This window comes from Furipterus horrens, unplaced genomic scaffold (genome assembly GCF_987537825.1).
Source record: "Furipterus horrens unplaced genomic scaffold, mFurHor1.1.pri manual_scaffold_1, whole genome shotgun sequence".
Taxonomy (NCBI): Eukaryota; Metazoa; Chordata; class Mammalia; order Chiroptera; family Furipteridae; genus Furipterus; species Furipterus horrens.
This window is the reverse complement of record NW_028327171.1, coordinates 122,441,603-122,462,211: the sequence shown is the minus strand read 5'-3', so window position 1 is coordinate 122,462,211 and position 20,609 is coordinate 122,441,603. Positions and strand designations below refer to the sequence as shown.

At 38.2% G+C, this 20,609-nt stretch overlaps 1 protein-coding gene across 7 annotated transcripts in view; it reads right to left on the bottom strand.

The window, feature by feature from the left end:
* Positions 1-20,609, bottom strand: part of CUNH2orf76 (chromosome unknown C2orf76 homolog) — a 106,710-nt gene that overhangs the window by 30,448 nt on the left and 55,653 nt on the right. For all 7 annotated transcript variants that reach the window (XM_090279350.1, XM_090279343.1, XM_090279347.1 and 4 more), the window contains one exon: positions 2,720-2,770. In XM_090279350.1, the coding sequence (XP_090135476.1) occupies positions 2,720-2,770 (51 nt within the window). The remainder of the gene's footprint in view (positions 1-2,719; positions 2,771-20,609) is intronic.

The following is a 20,609-nucleotide window of genomic DNA, read 5'->3' as shown; positions in this document are numbered from 1 at the left end:
AGTTAGCTATTACACTCCTTTTCTCACTATAGATTGTTGGCAGCCGTCCGTCTCGAGAGACGATGGTGTAGCTTCTTAAGAGTCTATCTGCACTGCCGAGAATGGCTGTGCAGTCCGACTCGGGAGTGACACGGTATCTGTCTCCTCCCGTGTTGAATCGACATCTTGCGATGACGCTGGAGTGTCCTCTCCAGTGAAGCTGAAGCTACAGAGCCTGGGCAGGGTGATATGGAGGGTCTGCTGTTGCCCATGCAGCAGACCCCCCCTCTCTTCGCAGCTGAAGGGTCCAAGGGAAAGACGGAGTCAATACAGCTTGGCTTCAGGTGCGCCGCAGGAGTTGCCAGTGTTGACTACAACGTCAAACCGCCTTAGGGACTCCAGCTCCGGATTTTCTGTCGGGGTTTACTCCCTTAGCCTTGCCCCTGAAGAGGTATGCCGCAAGGCAGCGGAGGTTTTTTGGAGTCAGAGTTTTCCTTCTCTGATGTGCCCTGACTGGAAGATCGAACCAGCGACACTTAGCTCGCAGGCCGACGCTTAATCCACTGAGCCAAACCAGCCAGGGTATCACTATAGATAGATACCAGTTTATTACTGGAGACAAGTTAGAGAACCCAACAGTAGTTTATTGTTGTTGTTTAATAAAAGGATCTTGCTTAAAGTCTTTTACAATCAACTTGCAAAACTGGAGTTTCACCTTACCAAATATTCATCATGTTCTATATATTTTGCTAATGAGTCTTTAAATTAGAAATATTTTTTGCTCTAATAAGCTCTGCAACCACAGTAATAAGACCACATTTTTTTTAGCAGAAGGCAAGTGCTTTTAACAGAAATTTTCATCAGATTTTTCTCTTCAACAGAAATTGATAAGACTTGGGAAGAGGATAAGAAAGGAGAAATGACAAACTAGCAAAAGGTATGGCATTAATGTCCCTTTCTTTGTTACTCTCTTTCACTTGTTTTTACTTCTTTAAAAAACTTCATTATTAACAGAAACAATATCTGTGGTATTGTTTCCTTAATGCAAATTCCTTGAGGAAAGTAACCTCATGAAAATAAAACCAGTATTTTATATTTGTGGAGTATTTCACATGCTTGCACGTGCATTGTTTAATCTCATACAGCCTTATAAAACAAGTAGGATTAGCAGCCCTGTACTGCACAATGAACATGCCTAGGTAATAAGGATTTAAAAATAAGACAACATACCCTGTCTGTAGGAACACACAATCTGGTTAAGGTAAATCAATAATAGATGTAGATGCCAATTAAATGGGAGGAATACATTTATAAATGAATGAAGGGCTCTGAGAAATCTCAGACTCTCTGTGCTCTGGCCAAGAGAGTCAGCCCTTAGCCCAAGGGCATGGAGAGAGCAACTAACAACTGAAATTCACCTCTGTGCCCTTTCCAAGCCCCAATACCCAAAGTGTTCAACTCCCACTGGGCATGTAGCAGTCAGTACTGGAGGACAATGACAGGTGAGACTGTAACACTTCAGCCTTTCTTGTTGAACACAAAGCAGCAGATTGTTGAAGAGCCAAACTCAGAATCACTTGAAGTCTATCTATACCATAGTACTTCTCTAATTTCTTCACAGATAAATGTATTCATTTTCTTCCAATTCCTCTGAATAGTACAGGAATAACATAAAAAAGGATGCTAATAAGGTAAATAATGTAAAAGGTACATTATCTACCATGATGATTAGCAGTCAGATGTTCTGATGCTTTCATTACCTAAAACTTACTTTTTCAAAAGAACTTCCACAAAACATGTTTGAATATACTTAACAGATCATACAAAAAAGGGAAGCCATATATAATTATTCTAAGGAAATGGCACCTGTGGATTGAGTCAAGCTTAAGGCACTATGCTTTGAAAGCCATGAAAGCCAGAATTGAGAAGTTTCACATTTACTTAATCATACCTTTTATTCCTTTCTCATATTCAATATTTAGTATGTAAATTCTTTAAGTCCAATAAATCAAAGTACTTTCCACTCAGTGCCTTCAACTTCTGCTTGACTACCCCTTATGACCTCACAATTAGTCTCTGGATATTAAAATGCATACACATGGGGAAGATTGTGATTTCAAAGAATTTTAGGTCATAAGTTGCTCTACCAAATGGGAAGAGAATTAAAAGCTACTCCAAAAAATGATCTAAGGTAATAAAATATTTATACTTTAAAATGTTCACACCAATTAACAGAAATATTTATAAGGTATATCATAATTCTCAAGAGAAGTCTCAAAGTTTGGTGTATCACTATGCTGAAGGTTAATAACTAACTGTACCATCTTTACAATGAATAGTAAAACCCAGCTTACTACCTTTATTACTATATTTTAAAATCAACAATTGCAACATAAAAATTGCTATATAACATGCTCAAGTAACTGGCATTTAAAATCTTAAACCTCTTCTTTTAATTCTTAGTCTTTAATCATTTCTCCTTTTTTTGATTACCTGGCAAAGAAATTCATTTTAGACACTGTTTGCCAAACATGCTATTCCTTACACCTCACTACATAATTACAATTTACTTTAACAACATACTACTAGAATTATTGTATTTCTAAATCAACTTCCACACTGGTTTTTATTTACAGATAATAAACTCGTTTTTGAAAACCAAATTTAAATTCAAATAAATATAAAACTAATGTGACTTAACATTAATATATATTTTAAAAGAATAAGAAAAATTTCTTACCATATTTATAATTTCTGAATGGTGGTGGCAGGCTGGTCATTAAAGGAACATCTATAAGAAAAAGATTTATTATAAAATATTCAAATAGCCACTCATAGTATATGCACAGTCTTCTGGTTCTATTCTCCTATACTTCCAGTCTAAGCTACTTTGAAAAAACTGATAGGGCACTAAATGAAGCTGACATGCCAGCAAAATCCAAGGTCATCTAAGACAATGGAACCACTGATTAGATGCAGAGCTGTTACTAGCTGAACTTCTTAGTTCAGTAACAGTATTAAATGAATTGTCATTTTATTAAGTACAATCCCATCTACGTACATTTGAAACATATAGTACACACATGTGAGACATTATTTTCTATGTAGTTGATGTTCATTTAGCATATAAATGTGGGAACCCCTTGGCCAGTAGTGAAAACCAATGATCTAGAACAATCTATTACTCTTACCAAAATTCAGATAACCTAACTTAGCAAGGAAAACAAAACCAGAGTAAATATTCTTTTTAAAAGTGTTCCAAATATCAAAACTAGTTTTAACATCTGATGCTAGATTAAAATATACATTAAAATAACATGTGCATCAATTCCACTTGGAGAATTTATCATATAGACAGCACATTCTTCTGTTTGTGTGTGTATGCATGTGTGTGTGAAATGACATACATACAAATGTACTAACTTTAGCATTGTTTAAAATAACAAATGCTTAGGGAAATCCAAATGTCCTTCAATGGGGATACTTGTTAAATAAATTATAATATGCCCTAACAATGAAACGTTCTTCAACTGTAAAACAACTGATAAAAGGAGGAAGAAGCTTTCTACTAATATGATAAGATCTTCAAGATATCTTAGAGCAAAGAAAGCATAAGGCTGAGCATTATTTTTAGTAAGGTACCTTTTGAGTAAAAGGACAAAAAAATCAAAATATACATTTGCATTTGCTTATACATTTTAAAGTGTATTATGATTATGCTGTTACAGTTGTTCCAATTTTTTCCATTTTCCCCCTCCACCCAGTACCCCCCACTTCCCTCTAGCAAGCCCCCCTGCTTAGTTCATGTCCATGGGTCCTACATGTAAGTTCTTTGGCTTGCATTTGCATATACTTTCATGGGAAGGAGTATGTTGAAGTGGGAAGGAGATTTTTCACTGTATTCCCTTTTATATTTTCATCTTAAAACCACATGAATGTGTTATCTATTAAAGAAAACTAAAAACCCACACATTTGAATTAGGAAATGTGTTTAAGTACAAACACATACTGAAAACAAAATACAATATACTCATTTATATTGTAAGCATTTAAAGTACCTACTACCAGATATTTCAGGGACAGGGTCTATAAGAAGTTACCAAAACAAGTCCTCACTCTTGAGAGCAAATACTCCTGTATTAATCCTGTAACAAAGGTATGTTCATAGCCAGGGCTACGTCATAAGAGTGTGATTCTCACCTGCTGCATATTAGAATAACCTAGCCCAGCACTAGTAGATCAGACTTGCAGCAGGCTGGTTCTAAGCATAAATGTTTAAATATAAAATAAAAACTTGCTGATTCTTAGAGAAACAAATTTACAGGAGGCCAGCAAGATGACGTAAGCGAGTGAAGCAGGCCAAACAGAAGGTGGCTGTGAAATCTGAGAGCATGCATCTGTTGACCTTGAGAAAGAAAATACCTACCAAGAAATGTTCCTGGTGGCTAACTGGTCTCAAATTGAAAAGCAGAGCCTAGCAGCCATTTCTAAACAGGGGCCTCTCATGCAAACTGCAGTTCAGAGAGAAACCTGCACTGAACCAGCCGCCTGCCTCCCACACTGAACTGCCTGCCTGTACTGTGTTCCTACCATCTGAGCCAGCCCTTACAAAGGAGTTCTTGGAATTGTATTTTAACCAATAGGACTGAGGCTTTCTCCATCCAATCAGAGCTGCACAGCATCTTCACCCATCAATCAGAGCTCCTCCATTTTGACCAGTGAGGACAGAGCCTTTTAAACCAAACTGAGAAGTTGGAGTTCTTATTTGCATGAAGATGAACTAATGAGGGACCCCCTAGTGGTGGGAACTTTTGTCTGTGTAAACCAGTTCCCCTCTGGCTCAAGGAACACATTTTCCCTTTCTACTGAACACTAAGTACTGCATTTTCCTGGCTGGAGCTAAATTACTGGAGATGAAACACCAAAGATATCTTGCCAGACCACAACAGAGCAGTGCAGAGCAGTCAGAGTGTGGAAGACAGACACAGAGCAGGGCAGAGCAGAGTGAACGGGAGCAGATGGAGCACACAAGAGCAGAGAAGGGCTGCATCTCCTGAGGGCCACCTCACAGCCATGCTGTTCCACAGCTGTGCTGCCTGATAATTGAGCTATAACACTACTGAGCTGTTCCACAGCCATGCTGTATTGCAATGGAGCTGTCTGCACTGAATAATTTCCTTTTTCACTGCACCCCAATTGGGGATTCCTATTGATGCTGAATTGGTGCCAACGAACATTGGTGGACATATTTTATTAAAGAGGGCTGCTGCCATTCAGGTCTAACTGGTTGCCTAAAGATGAAAAAAATGTATGAAACTTAAAAAAAAAAAAAAAGATTTAAATGAGAATGCTAACAGGCTGGGGTTTTAGGTGAAATTTTTCTGACTTTTAAAACACTACAGGCCAAGAATCCTCCAAGTATGATTCTCCTGCTCAAGCCCTATTTGGCCTACCAGAGGACAGATGCTTCATTTTATCTTTTTTGTTTCCATTTACTTATGAAGTATGGACCAAAGAAGTACTAATTAAACATCAAAAAGGAGAATTAAATCTGTTTAACATATTGCTATTTATATTTTCTGAACAAGACAATGAAAGCCGCTGAAGGGGTGAAGTAAAGAATAGATGCTCCATGAAACCATTATCATTTAGAGATGTCTAAAATTGAAGAAATCAATCATTGTGTTATGCTCCATCTAGATGTCTGGGAGAAGAGATATGACACTGAGCCCCTTTTCTCTTTCTTCCCCTAGATCTCTGCTCGTTGTCACCTCCACAGAGGTCTCCCTGGCTTTTAGACAGCTCAGCTAAAAGATGGGTCTTCTTTCATATTGTTTCCTTCAGAACAATTTTTACAATTATAGTTTTGTCTGTTTACTTATTTTGGTCCTTTTTCCCTACTAACTCATAAATTCCTTGAGATTAAGACAATAAGGCCTGTCTTCCCCAAACCTAGGACAGTGGCTGGCATGTAATAGGTTAATAAATACTGGTTACACAAGGGCAGGGACCAGAGCCTACTTTATTGTGTTGCCAATACCTAAGAGTACCTGGGACATGACAGGTGCTCAAAAATATTCATGAATGAATACATGTAGTTAAGAACACGAACACCCCAAGAAGGCAGTTGGTCAGCCCACAGTGTCAAGAGCTGAGACAAGAACCCAGCCCTCCCAGCATCCATTCTGCTGCACTGAGAAGGACAGGACTAAAGCAGTCCTCTAGCAGAAGAAAAGAAAGATAAGATGTTAAACACATTATGGTAAGATATGGGCTTTAATGGAAATACAAATAAAAGTGCTTGAGGAGAAAGAAAAGAAGACCAAATGTTTCCTTATGGAAAAAGTCATTTCCCGTTTTGCACTAGTACAAATAAGGCTATGAGTATTCATACATGGACATATACTTCCATTTCACCTAGAAGTGGGATGGTTGAATTGCATGGGAGGTACATGTTTAACCTGTAGATATTGCCAACTCATCTTCCAAAGTGGCACCTTTTTAACATCCCCAATATCAGCAAGAGTTCCAGTTCTTTCTAGAATCTAGACAAAAACTTGGTGTTTAATAAATTTTAAAAAAACTCTTTAATTTTAGCTATTTTAGAGGTGTGTTGTGCACTCATTGTGGTTTTAACTTGCATTTCACTCAAGATTAATAATGAGTATTATGGAATGTGCATATCTGCCATCCATATATCTTCTTTGGTGAAGTGCATGTTCACATCCTTTGCCCATTTTTTAATTGGGCTGTAAGTCTTATTTGAGTTGCAAGAGTTTGTTCTTAAAAAATCATTATTATTCTAGAAACAAGTCCCTTATTGTATATTATGTTTTACAAATATTTTCTCTAAGTTTTGGTTTGCCTTTTCATTTTCTTGCTAGTGTACTTTGAAAAGCAAAAGTTTTTAATTTTAATAAACCCGAATTTTTTTTTTCAGTTTGTGATCATCATGCTGTATTTAAGAAATTTTTACCAAAATCAAAGTCTCTAAGAGTTTCTACTATGTTTTCCTTCTGAATTTTTGTAGTCCCAGCTTTTACATTTAGGACTTGACCAATTCCAAGTTCTTTTTGTACATGATAGGAGGCATATAGATATCCAATTGTTCCAAAACCTTTTTTGGAAAGATCACCTGTTCCCCAAAGAATGTCTGCTCAAAAATGAATTGAACATATATGTGTAGGCCTATTTCTGGACTATTTTTTAATGCTATATATGTCATCTATGCATCAATGCTATATGTACTACTATGAACTGATATAGCTTTATATTAGTAAGTCATGAAATCAGATATAGTGTAAATCCTCCAACTTTTTTTTCTTCTTGCTGTGAGTTATTTTGACAATAGGTCTTTATACTTTCCTTATAAATTCTTGAATAAGTTAGAATAACTTATTTCTAGACTTTAGAATATGTCCGACATTATTTGAAGGGGAGAGAAATGCCTGCTGAGATTCTTATTGAGAATGGAATTACACATCATTTTGAGAAGACATGACATCTTATCCATATTGATTTTTCTGATCCATAAACACAGTATATCTCTACATTTACTCAGGTCTTTTTAACTTTCTCTCAGTTGTTTTAGAATTTTGAGTGCAAAAGTTTTACACCCCTATCAAATATATCCTGTTTTTCATATTTTTGATGCTATTATAATTTTTTCAGTTTACTAGTTCTAGTGGTGTTTTTATAGATTACACGGGAATTTCTACATAGATAATCATGTCAGCAACAAATAATGACAATTTTACTTCTTCCTTTCTAATATGGATGCCTTTAATTTTTTTCTTGCCTGAATGAACTGGTTAGAACCTCCAGTGGGATCTTGAATAGAGTGATCACTAGCAGACACCCCTGCCTGATGCCTAACATTAGGAGGCAAGCACTCAATCTTTCATCATTAAGTATGATGTTGGGTGTCAGTTTTTCATAAATATCCTTAATCAGGTAGAGAAAGTTCCTTTCTATTCCTACTTTGCTGAGAGTTTCTAACAGGAATGGAGGCTGGATCTTTGTCTTCATCCATTGAAATAATCATTTGGTTATCCTTTCTTAATCTATTAGTAGGATGAATTACATTGATTTTTGAATCATAAACCACCTTTGCATTTCTAGGACAAACCCACATGGTCATGATGTATTATTCCTTCTTAAGCATTGCTGTAGTTGCTTTGCTTAAATTTGGTTAGTAATTTTTACATTTCTATACATAAAAGTTATTGGTCAGGAGCTTCCCAACCCCCTTCTAATTATTTTCTCTGGTTTTTGTAACAGAGTAAGTGTGGCCTCAAAGAATGAGATGAGAAATATTCTCTCCTCTTTAACTTTCTGGACGAGTTTCTATAGAATTGGGATTATTTCTTCCTTAGATGTATGGTATAATTTACCAGTGAAGCCATCTAGGATTGGAGCTTTCTTTGTAGAAATGTATTTCAACTACTGTTCATTTTAAAATCGTCGGCAGCCGTCCGTCTGGAGAGACGATGGTGTAGCTTCTTAAGAGTCTATCTGCACCACCGAGAATGGCTGTGCAGTCCGACTCGGGAGTGACACGGTATCTGTCTCCTCCTGTGTTGAATCGACATCTTGCGATGACGCTGAAGCTACAGAGCCTGGGCAGGGTAATATGGAGGGTCTGCTGTTGCCCATGCAGCAGAACCCCCCTCTCTTCGCAGCTGAAGGGTCCAAGGGAAAGACGGAGTCGATACAGCTTGGGTTCAGGTGCGCCGCAGGAGTTGCCGGTGTTGACTACAACGTCAAACCGCCTTAGGGACTCCGGCTCCGGATTTTCTGTCGGGGTTTACTCCCTTAGCCTTTCCCCTGAAGAGGTATGCCGCAAGGCAGCGGAGGTTTTTTGGAGTCAGAGTTTTCCTTCTCTGATGTACCCTGACTGGAAGATCGAACCAGCGACACTTAGCTCGCAGGCCGACGCTCAATCCACTGAGCTAAACCAGCCAGGGCAGTCATTTTAAAATACTACAGGATAATTTAGGGTGTCTGGTTCTTATTTAGTGAGCTTTGGTAGTCTGGGTCTTCCAATGAATGTGTTCACTTACCTCAGACAATATATTTATGGCATAAAGTTGCTTAAAATATTCCTTTATTATCTGTAGAGAATCAGTAGTGCTATAACAATTTTCATTCCTGATACTGATAACTTGTGTCTTCTCTCTCTCTCCTATTTGAAGCTCTGTTATTAGGTGCCTAAATATTTGGGATCATTAAGTCCTCTTAATTGATTCTTTATCATTATAAAGTGATAGTAATTATCCCTAGTAATATTCTTTACTCTGAAATCTACTTCATCTGATATTAACACAGTCACTCCAGCTTTCTTTAGATAGGTAATTAGCATGGTACTCCAGCTTTCTTTAGATAGGTAATTAGCATGGTATAACTTTTTCATACTTTTACCTTCAACTGATTTTTATCTTTATACTTAAAGTGCATTTCTTATAGGCAACATATAATTAGGACTTCCTGCTATTATCTGCCTTCTAATTGTGGCATTTAGACCATTTACATTTAATGCGATTATTGATATAATTAGGTTAAAACTACCACTTTGCTATTTGTTTTTCATTTATCCAGTTGTTCTTTATTCCCTCTCCTACCTTCTTTTGGATTGACTATTTGACAGTGTTTTTATGATTCTATTTTATCCCTTTTGTTGGCTTATAAGCTATAACTCTTAAGTCATGTTTGTGTGTGCTTCCTTTCAGGTTTGTAATGAACATCTTTAATTCACCGGTCTACCTCCAATATATACTATAATACTTCATATTACAGTAAAAGAATCTTAGAACAGTATACTTCCATTTCTCCCCTCCCAGCCTTTGTGCTATTGCTGGCATACATTTTCCATAATCCCCACAACACATTGTTTTTCTTTAAATGACCAAATATATATTTAAAAATAAGAAAAAACATATTTTATACTTACACATGTTACCATTTTTAGTACTTTCTTTGTGTGCGTCCAGATTTCCACCTGGTATCCTTTTCCTTCTGTTGGAAGAAGGTGCTTTAGCATTTCTTATAGTTCAGATCTCTTGGTGATGGGCTCTTTCTCCTTTTGTATATCTGTAAAGTTTTTATTATGCCTTCATTTCTGAACGATGGAAATAGAACCCTGGGGTGACTTTTTTTCAGTACTTTGAAGATGTTGCTCTACTATCTTCTATCATGCCTTGATTCCAATGAACAGCCTGTATCATCTTCATCTTTGTTCCTCTTTATGTAATGTGTTCTTTTTCCTCTGGCTGTGTTTAAGTTTTCTCATATTACCAGTTGTAGGCAATTTGATTATGATATGCTTCGGTGTAGCTTTCTTCATACTTCTTTTGCTTGGGATTTGTTAAACTGCTTGGATATGTGGGTTTATAGTTTTCAGTACACTTGTAAAATTTCAACCATTATTTCTCCAAATAGATCTTCTGTTCCCTTTTCCTAGCTCCTTTCCGCACAGCCTCCAATTACATGTATTTGGCTACTGGAAATTGCCCCATACCTCCCTATGGTTCTATTTATTTGTTTCAGTCTTTTTTCTCTCTCTGCTTTATTTCAGATATTTTGTGGCTATGTTTTCAAGTTTACTAATCTCTATTCTTTCCATATTATCTACGTGTGTGTGTGAAATGCTATCCAATATATATCCATAACACACATTCTACTTTTCATCTTCAGTTCAATCTTTTTTTTTTTCAAAATATCTTCCATCTTTAACATGCCCAATATTTCCTCTACCTTCTTGACCATTTGCAATGTAGTTATAAAACCTGTTTTTTTCTTCATTTTTATTGTTGACGTTATTACTGATGTCCCCATTTTCCCCACCGTTGCCTGCCTCCATCCAGCTCCTGCCTCCCCTCCTTCCCTCTGGCCATCACTGCACTGTTGTCTGTGTCTAAGGGTTATGCACATATATTCTTTGGCTAATACCTTCACTTTCTTTCATCCAGTCCTCTCTCCTTCTTCCCTCTAAAAGCTGTTTGTCTGCTCCATGTGTCCATGCCTCTGTTTCTATTCTGTTTATCAGTTTATTTTGTTCATTATATTCAACATGTGAGATCATATGGCATTTGCCTTTCTCTGACTGGCTTATTTCACTTAGCATAATACTCTCTAGGTCCATCCACGCTGTTGCAAAAAGTAAGACTTCCTTCTTTTTTATGTCCATGTGATATTCCATTATGTAAAAGTACCACTGGCTTTTTATCCATACATCTACTGATAGGCATTTGGGCTGTTTCCATATCTTGCCTATTGTAAATAACACTGCTCTGAACATAGGAGTCCATATATTCTTCTAAATTGGTCTTTTGGAATTCTTAGTATATATTCCCAGAAGTGGGATTGCTGGGTCAGAGGCAGTTACATTTTTAATTCTGTGAGGAAACCATATAGTGTTTTCCACAGTGGCTGCACCAATCTGCTTTCTCACCGAACAAACAGTGCACTAGGGTTGCCTTTTCTCCACATCCTTGCCAGCACTTGTTTTTTGTTGATTTATTGATGGTAGCCATTCTGGCAGGTGTGAGGTGATATCTCATTGTGGTTTAAATTTGCATCTCTTTGATGATTAGTAACATTGAGTATTTTTTCACATGTCTATTGGCCATCTGGAGGGAAAATTCCGAAGCTCATTTTATGAGGCCAGGAATATCCTAATTCCAAAATCACACAAAGACACTACAAAGAAAAAAAATTATAGGCCAATATATCCCTGATGAACACAGATGCTAAAATCCTTAACAAAATATTAGCAAACTGGATCCAGCAATACATTAAAAATATCATTCAGCATGATCAAGTGGGATTTATTCCAAAGGTGCAAAGTTGGTGCAATATGCATATCAATAAATGTGATACACCACATAAACAAAATGAAGAATGGAACCCACATGATCACATCAATAGATGTAGAACACGCATTTGTGACACTGGCCAAGATGGAGGCCTAGACAGACACTCTGCATTTCCCTCCACAACTAAGAAGGAATACAACTACTTCAAAACTAGAGACAACCAGAAGTTCCAGAAAATCAAGCTGCATGGAAGTCCAACAAACAAAGACATAAAGAAATATTCATCCAGACATGTTGGAGGGGCAGAGCTGGGGCGGAGAGGACACAAGGTTGTGGCAGCAGCGGCGGCATTGATAGGCTGGTAGAAAGCGCAGTCACATCTTTTAAAAAGTAGGGAAGGACACCTGGGGTGCACTCCCAGCACCATGCCAGACTACGCAGTTCACGGTTCCAGCACCAAGGACAATGAAGTCTCATTGCTTCTGACTGTACAAACCAGTGGGGGTTGGGGCAGAGGAAGAAACTGCCAGTCTCTCTGCAGAGTCCGCTTGTTTAAAGGGCCCCCATGGTTCTAGAACATCCACAGACCCACCCACTCTGGAAACGACAGCCAGGGCAACAGCTAGAGAGGCACCAGTCCCATACAAAAGTGGGAGAAGTACCTGGAAAAGGGGTGAGTGCTGAGAAAGCGACATTGTTCCCTCTCAGACCCCTCCCCCACATACAGCTCCACAACGTGGTAAAACGAGTCACCTATTCTGATGAATACCTAAGGTTCCACCCCTTATAACATAACAGGTACGAGAGCTCTCCCTAAGACACAGAGGCAAACAAACACAGGAGCCTGTCAAGATGAGAAGACAGAGAAGTATGGCCCCAAAAAGGGAACAAATCAAGGGTCCAGTGGGAAAATGAAGCAACGAGGAGATAGCCAACCTAACAGATTAGGAGATAGCCACCCTAACAGACGCAGAGTTCAAAACACTAGTGATAAAGATGCTCACAGGCTTGACAGATAGGCTTAAGTATGGCAAATGCATAAGGGAAGAAGTGAAGGCTATGCTAACTAAAACGAAAGAAAATCCACACAAAGCCAATGGTGAAGGGAAGGAAACCAGAGTTGAAATCAGTGATTTGGAACATAAAGAATAAAAAAACAGTCAACCAGTACAGAATGAGGAAACAAGAATTGAAAAAATGAAGAGAAGCTAAGGAACCTCTGGAACAATTTTAAAGGTGCCCACATCCAAATCATAGAAGTGCCATAAGGAGAAGAGGAAGAGCAAAAAATTGAAAACTTATGTGAAAAAAATAATGAAGAAAAACTTCCCAAATTTGGAGAAGGAAATAGACAAACAAGTCCAGGAAGCACAGAGTACCAAACACGCTAGACCCAAAAGGACCACACCAAGACATATCATCATTAAAATGCCAAAGGTGAAAGATAAAGAGAGAATCTTAAAAGCAGCAAGAGAAAAGCAGAGAGTTACCTACAAAGGGGTTCCCATAAGACTAACAGCTGACTTAAAAAAGAAGCTTTGCAGGCAAGAAGGGAATGACAAGAAGTATTCAAAGTGATGAAAAACAAGAACCTACAACCAAGACTACTCTATCCAGCAAAGCTATCATTTAGAATGGAAGGATAGATGAAGTGCTTCCCAGACAAGGTAAAGATCAAGGAGTTCGTCATCTAAGCCATTATTATATGAAATGTTAAAGGGACTTATTTCTGAAAAAGAAGATCAACACTATTAACATTAAAGTGACAACAAACTAACAACTATCTACGATAGAATCTAAAATAATAAAAACAAAAACAAAGTAAGCAAACAACGAGAATAGGAACAGAATCATAGGTAAAGGGATCATTTAGAAGGTTATCAGCTGGGAGGGGGAAGGGGGAGAAATGGGGAAATGGTGCAGGGATTGAGAAGCATAATTGGTTGGTACATAATAGACAGGGGGAAGTTAAGAATAATATAGGAAAGGGTGAAGCCAAAGAATTTCTATGCATTACCCATGGACATGAACTAAGGTGGGTGGGATTGCTGGGGGAAGGGAGGTACTGAGCAGAGGGGAGCAAAGGGGAAAAAAATTGGGACTACTGTAGCAACATAATCAATAAAATATACATAAAAAAAAAAAACAATTCCCCTCAGTCCATACCCATTGGTAGTGCATATGGGTCTTCTATCATCCTATCTACTCCACTCCCTCTTACTATGCTTAATTCCTGTACCATCTTCCTACCTTTCTGCCTTATCCCTCCCCTCTGACCTCCCCCTCAAATTTTCCCCGTACCTATAATTCTTTTCCCACTCTCATTGCCTACTTAGTTTGCCTTTGTTTCTATTCCTTAGCTTCTGTTGTTGGTTGTTGTGATACAGTTTTCATTTTAATGTTCATAGTTTTGATCCTCTTCCTCCTAAACAAGTCCCTTTAGCATTTCATATAACAGTGGTTTAAATCTGATGAACTCCTTCAGTTTTATTTTGTCCTGGAAGCACTTTCTCTGCCCTTCTATTCTGAATGACAGCTTTGCTGGATAGAGTAATCATGGTTATAGGTTTCTGCTTTTGATTCCTTTGAATATTTCTTGCCAGTCCCTTCTTGCCTGCAGAGTTTTTTTTGAGAAATTGGCTGAGAGTCTCATTGGGACCCCTTTGTATGTAATTCTCTTCTTCTCTCTTGCTGCTTTTAAGATTCTCTCCTTTTTGACATTTTGATGATAATATGTCTTGGTGTGGTTCTCCCTGGGTCCAGTTTTTTTTGGAACTCTCTGTGCTTCCTGGACCTGTAAGTCTATTTCGTTCCCCAAGTTAGGGAAGTTCTGCTTCATTATTTTTTCATATAATTTTTCAACTTCTAGTTCTTCTTCACCTTCCGGCAACCCTATAATTCAGATGTTGGCCCACTTATAGCTGTCCCATGGGTTTCTGAGCCTCTCCTCATTTTCCTCACTTTTCCTTTCCTCTTTCTGCACTGGTTGACTGTTTGGTCCTTCCCTATATTCTGATTTGTTGATTTGATCCCTGGTTTTCTTTCCCTCACCACTAGTTTTGTATGTGTGTTCATTCATTTCAGCAGGACTAGCTTTCATTCCTTCCCTGTCTTGTTTAAGATCTGCTGTTAGGTCTGTAAGCATTTTTATAACCAAAATTCTGAACTGTGCCTCAGAAAGATTTCCTATCTGCTGAGCTGTTAGATTAGATATTTCCTGTCTGGTCAGCTGCATCACCGGGATCTTGATCATGATCTGTGCCATCCTGACAGTTTTGTGTTTACCTTTGCTTCCTGGGCAGGGCTGTCACACCTCCTACGCTATAGGGGATGGAGTCCCATGCACTTGTCACTACTGGGCAACCCTTCTCACCACGCTGTGGTGTTTTGTGTGGGGGTGGGGTCCAAGATGGATTCCTGCCATTCACTCTCCGCTGAGAGACCAGGAGCCTCCTCCGTCCCCACCCCCTCCAGCCTTCACAGTCCAAGGCAATGGGGGTCTGCCTTCCCTGGCATTGGAATCACGAGCTGACGGGTTAGGTCTGCAGCCAGGAGTGCTCCCCAGGTGCTTCTCGCCTCCCCTTAAATATGGGTGTCTGTGCTTACCGCCATCCCGCCGCTGTCGCCATCGCCGTCGCCGCAGCTTCCACAGCCAGCACAGCTTGACCTCTCTGCCCAAGCTTCACCCCTCCTACCCATCCAGATGAGCACCACTTCTTTATAACTTCATACATTGGACTTCCATGTAGCTTTATTTTCTGGAACTTCTGGTTATTTCTGGTTTTGCAGTAGCTATATTTCTTCTTAGTTGTGGAGGGAGACAGAGCGTGTCAGTCTAGGCCTCCATCTTGGCCAGAAGTCCTAAATGCATCTTTCTAATTGAGAGAAGTCAGTCTCAAAAGGCTACATATTTTATTATTCCAATTATATGACATTGTGAAAAAGGTAAAACTATAGAGATGGTAAGAAGATCAGTGATTGCCAGAAGCTTGGTGGAAAGGATGAACAGGTGAAGAAAACAAGATTTTTAAAAAACTATGTCTCAGATATATAATTTGAGTGGTGAACTCATTCAGATATTATAAAACAACTAAAATTGCTTTACCTCTATCAAAAAAGCCTCCCCTTTTCATATTTTAATTTTTTTTAATTTATTATTTATTTATTTATTTTGGGGGGGTACCCCTGCTTAGGGCAGTAAAATAACTGTATGGTGGCTACATGACTATATTCATTTGTCAAAACATATAGAACTTTACAGCACCGAGTAAACTTAAATGTATGCAAAGCAAAATAAACAAACAAAAATACATTTAGTAGTTCAGGGGATCCCAGGAAAGAATGCAGATGGCGACAAAAGAATCTAGCTGTATTGCAAATATATGAAACAATCTTACTGAAGGAAATGGAACAAAAGATGTTGACCTAAATAACTTTGGCAATAGATTTTTGTAAGACTAAAGCAAAAGGAGCTGCTCAAAAGCACTATACTCTATTTAATATCAAGTTGTCTCCCACCGATTACAGATTAACAGTTCTGATACTGCTACAATATATATGGAATTAAACAAGTAAATGAAGGGAAGATGATGGGAGCCAGGTTTCTCACTGTTTGAATGAGAATGTACAGATGGGCAAAAGGAGGAAGCTAGAAAGACCCAGGTGGTAATGGATTAGAGTTGGAAACATCAGTAAGAAATCATGTTTAACATATAGATACAGGTGGTAAAATGAAAATATTTATAGATATGTCTAGATACACAGGTTGATATATTTCTTTTCTCTGTTAGCTGACAGAGCTTAAAAGAAATGACACTCCAGTAGTAACGAGCATACCTGGCACCCAGATCTTGGGTTCTAATACCAATCCCCCCAAAAATAAACCGCAGTTCCTTGGAGGAATGGCTGATTCTAGGATTGGGACTGGAAATGTACATGATGAACCTGGAGCATCTTATAGAACCAGAAAGTAAAAAAGTACTCAAATAACATACACAGACACACACACACACACACACACACACACACAAAGGCACAGAAGCCAGCAGAGAGTTTCCAATGACTGAAGCCAGAACAAGTTGAGCAACAAAATAAATAAAATCTCCCATCAGAAGAATTCCAAATAAATTATGCAAATATTCCACTCATAACTTTCTGCTCCTTTACTGTGGACTGTGCATAGTGACTTCTGTCCAAGGAGTAAAGCATTGGTTACAGCTCAAGATGGTGGCATACACAGAGCCTGAATTCACCTCCTCTCATGGATACAACAAATTCACACATACATATGTAATAATTTTACTCTGAAAAGGACCTGAGAGCCAGACAAACACAAAGCATCCAGATAAAAGAGACATATCAAGATAGGCAGGAGAGGCAGAGACCCAATCATGCCAGGGACCCCACCCTACCCCACCCAACCAGCAGTGTCCCACAGTCAGGAGAGATGCAAAAAAAAATGGAACTTTCCCTTGAGGAGTGAAGAGATTGTGCCTCACATCAGGCACCCCTCAAATAATCTGATTTTGAAATCAAAAGGGATTAAGTCCAGGAGAATCACAAAACTGTAGGGAATGGAGAAATTGCTGCTAAAGGACTCAGGTACAGACTCACTGCCCTGTGATCCAGCACAAAAGCAACCATTTAAAAAGTGAGAAAGACCCGCTTACTAAACTTAGAGCAGCTGCTGGAGAGACAGTAACCTGCTGGGTCTTTGACGAGGGACAAAAACACTGGTGGACAAGATTCTTGCAATCTCATTCTACTAGCTGGTGAGAGAGCTAGCAGGCACCATTATGGTGCCCTCCCATTAGCTTGCTAGCATCAATGGCTGTGCTCTGCTCACCCTGCATCACAAATGGGGCTGGGGGAGAATCCCAAACCCCAACCACACTGCATAACAGCCACACGAAAACTGGACCAGGGGAGCACCAAGCCCCACCCACTTCTCACAGTGGTCACCCTATAACCAAGCCATGAAAGTACCCTGTGCCCCACCGTCCTTGCGAACCAGTCACACTGCAACTGAAACAGGTGAGAACGTCTACCCCCTTCTACCATGCACAGCAGTGATGCCACAATTGGCCATTTAAGCACACTGCACTCAGCCCAGCCTCACCATAGCCACAGCCCCAACACAGTCAGAAGATGCACACAGTCTACACCAGGGATACACCTTAAGCACCTGCTCTGGTGGCCAGAAGAGACTGTGCTTCTATGCCCCACAGATCATCTCCTTCATGAGATCGTTCCCTTAGGACTGAGAAAAGCAGCTGACTAGCCTAATACATATAGATGAACACAAAGAGGTAAAATGAGGAGACAAAACAGTATGTTCCAAACCAAATCCCCAGGAAAAGACCTTTATGAAATGAAGATAAGCAACCTACCTGACAAAGAGTTCTAAGTAATAGTCATGAGTTGCTTACTGAACTCAGGAGAAAAATGAATGAACACAGTGAGAACTTCAACAAAGAGATAAAAAATATTTAAAAAAATACCAAACAGAAGTTATAAATGAACTAAAAAAACAAAAAAACACTACAGGAGCTCAACAGCAGACTGGAAGAAGTACAGGTATGAATCAGGGAGTTGGAAGACAAAGAATGGTACACTAAGACAGAACAGCAAAAAAGAAAAACAATCTTGAAAAGTAAGGATACCTTAAGGGATCTCTGGGACAACATCAAGTGACAATGAAGGGCATTATATAATGATAGAAAAGCCAGTCCAACATAAGGATAAAACATTTGTAAACACTGGGTTGTCCAAAAAGTTCATTTGGTTTTTTCCGTGTAATGGCTCTAGTAGCGCTTAGTTATCTTTAACTTCATTTGAAACAATTTTGTTAGATTGTATCGTGACAGCTGTCATGTCAGTGTGCATTTTAAAAAAACTTGTCAAAATTGGTGGATTTTTGTGTAGCCATTTTAATATTGAAAATGGAAGAAAATAAGCAACATTTTTGGTGTATTATGCTTTATTATATCAAGAAAGGCAAAAAATGCAACTGAATTGCAAAAAAAAAGATTTGTGCAGGGTATGGAGAAGGCGCTGTGACTGATCAAACGTGTCAAAAGTGGTTTGCGAAGTTGTGTTGGAGATTTTTCACTGGACAACACTCCACAGTTGGGTAGAGCAGCTGAAGTTGATAGCATCAAATCAAGACATTAATTGAGAACAATCGATATTAATACGATGTGGGCGATAGCCAAAATACTCAAAATATCCAAATCAATAAAGTTATTGGTGAAAATGAAAAATTTGTCTTTTATTTTATGGAAAAAGCCTCATAGACTTTTTGGCCAACCCAATATTTACAGACCTAACATGGGAGTACATAAATATATAAAGTAAATACTAAGAAACCTAAAGGGAGAAACTGAAAGCAATACAATAACAGTAGGAGACTTTAACACTCCATTCAGAGTTTTCTGTCTGTCATCCAAACAGAAAATCTGCAATGAAACAACTGCTTTTAACAATGTTAGTCCAGATTCACTTAACAGATATATAAACAACATTCCATCTAAAAGCAGTAGAATATACATTCTTCTCAAAGGCACATGGAACACTCTCCAGGATAGAAAAAAGTTAGGCCACAAAACAAGTCTCAGTAAATTCAAGACCACTGAAATCAAAGTATCTTTTCCAACCACAATGATATGAAACTAGAAATCAGTTACAAGAACAAAAGTTCAAAAACCACAAAAACAAATAAACAACATGCTGCTTAACAAGCAATGGGTCATTGAAGAAATCAAGATGGAAATAAAAATAATAACTAGATACAAATGAAAATAGAAATATAGCATACCAAAATCTATAGGATACAGTATAAGAGGAAAAGTTCACAGTAATATGAACTACTTAAAAAAATAAGAAAAATCTCAAATAAATTATCTTGAAGAACAAACAAAGCCCAAAGGATGGAAATAATAAAGATCAGAGTGAAAACAGATAAAATAGAGACTAAAAAGACAACAGAAAAGATCAATAAAACTAAGAGCTGGTTCTATGAAAACAAACAAAATTGACAAACCTTTACCTAGATTAACCAAGAACAAAAGGGTGAGGTCTCAAATAAATAAAATCAGAAACAAAAGAGAAGGTACAAGTGATACCACAGAAATACAAGAGATTATAAGATAATACTATGCCAATAAATTGGACAACCTAGAAGAAATGGATACATTCCTAAAAACATAGACTCTTCTAGGGTTAAATCATGAAGAAATAGAAAACCTGAATAAATATATTATTAGTAAGATTGAATCAGTAATCAAAACCTCCCAACAAAAGTCCAGGACCAGACAACTTCACTGGTGAATTCTTCCAATGATTCAAAGAGAAATTAATCCCCATTCATCTCCAACTCTTCCTAAAAAACTGAAGAGGAAAGTGTTAGTACATGCAGATTCAGGGAAAGGCCTTGAGATAAAATTACCTCTGTAAATGGTGGGCAGGGAAAGACTAAAAAAATAAGCTGGCCATTCCAGTCTGGTAATTAATATAATTTATTAAGGGAAATTTACATATAAAGCATATCTTAGACAGCTGCAAGATGAAATAAATCCTGCACCACTTGGCAGGTGCCAAATAATTAAGAGTAAAGAGAGAAAATAGTCATGAGTACTAGTAAATGAATAATACCAAGTATGGAAAATTACATGCTTAACCAAATCAGGACAACAACCTGTTCCGGGAACCAGCACATAGCAGGAGGCAAAAGAGGGATGCTGATTTATGTCAGAATGAACATCAATTACAATCAGAAAGTTTCTGAGGACAGGGAGAGGGGTTGCAGAAAGCAACCTT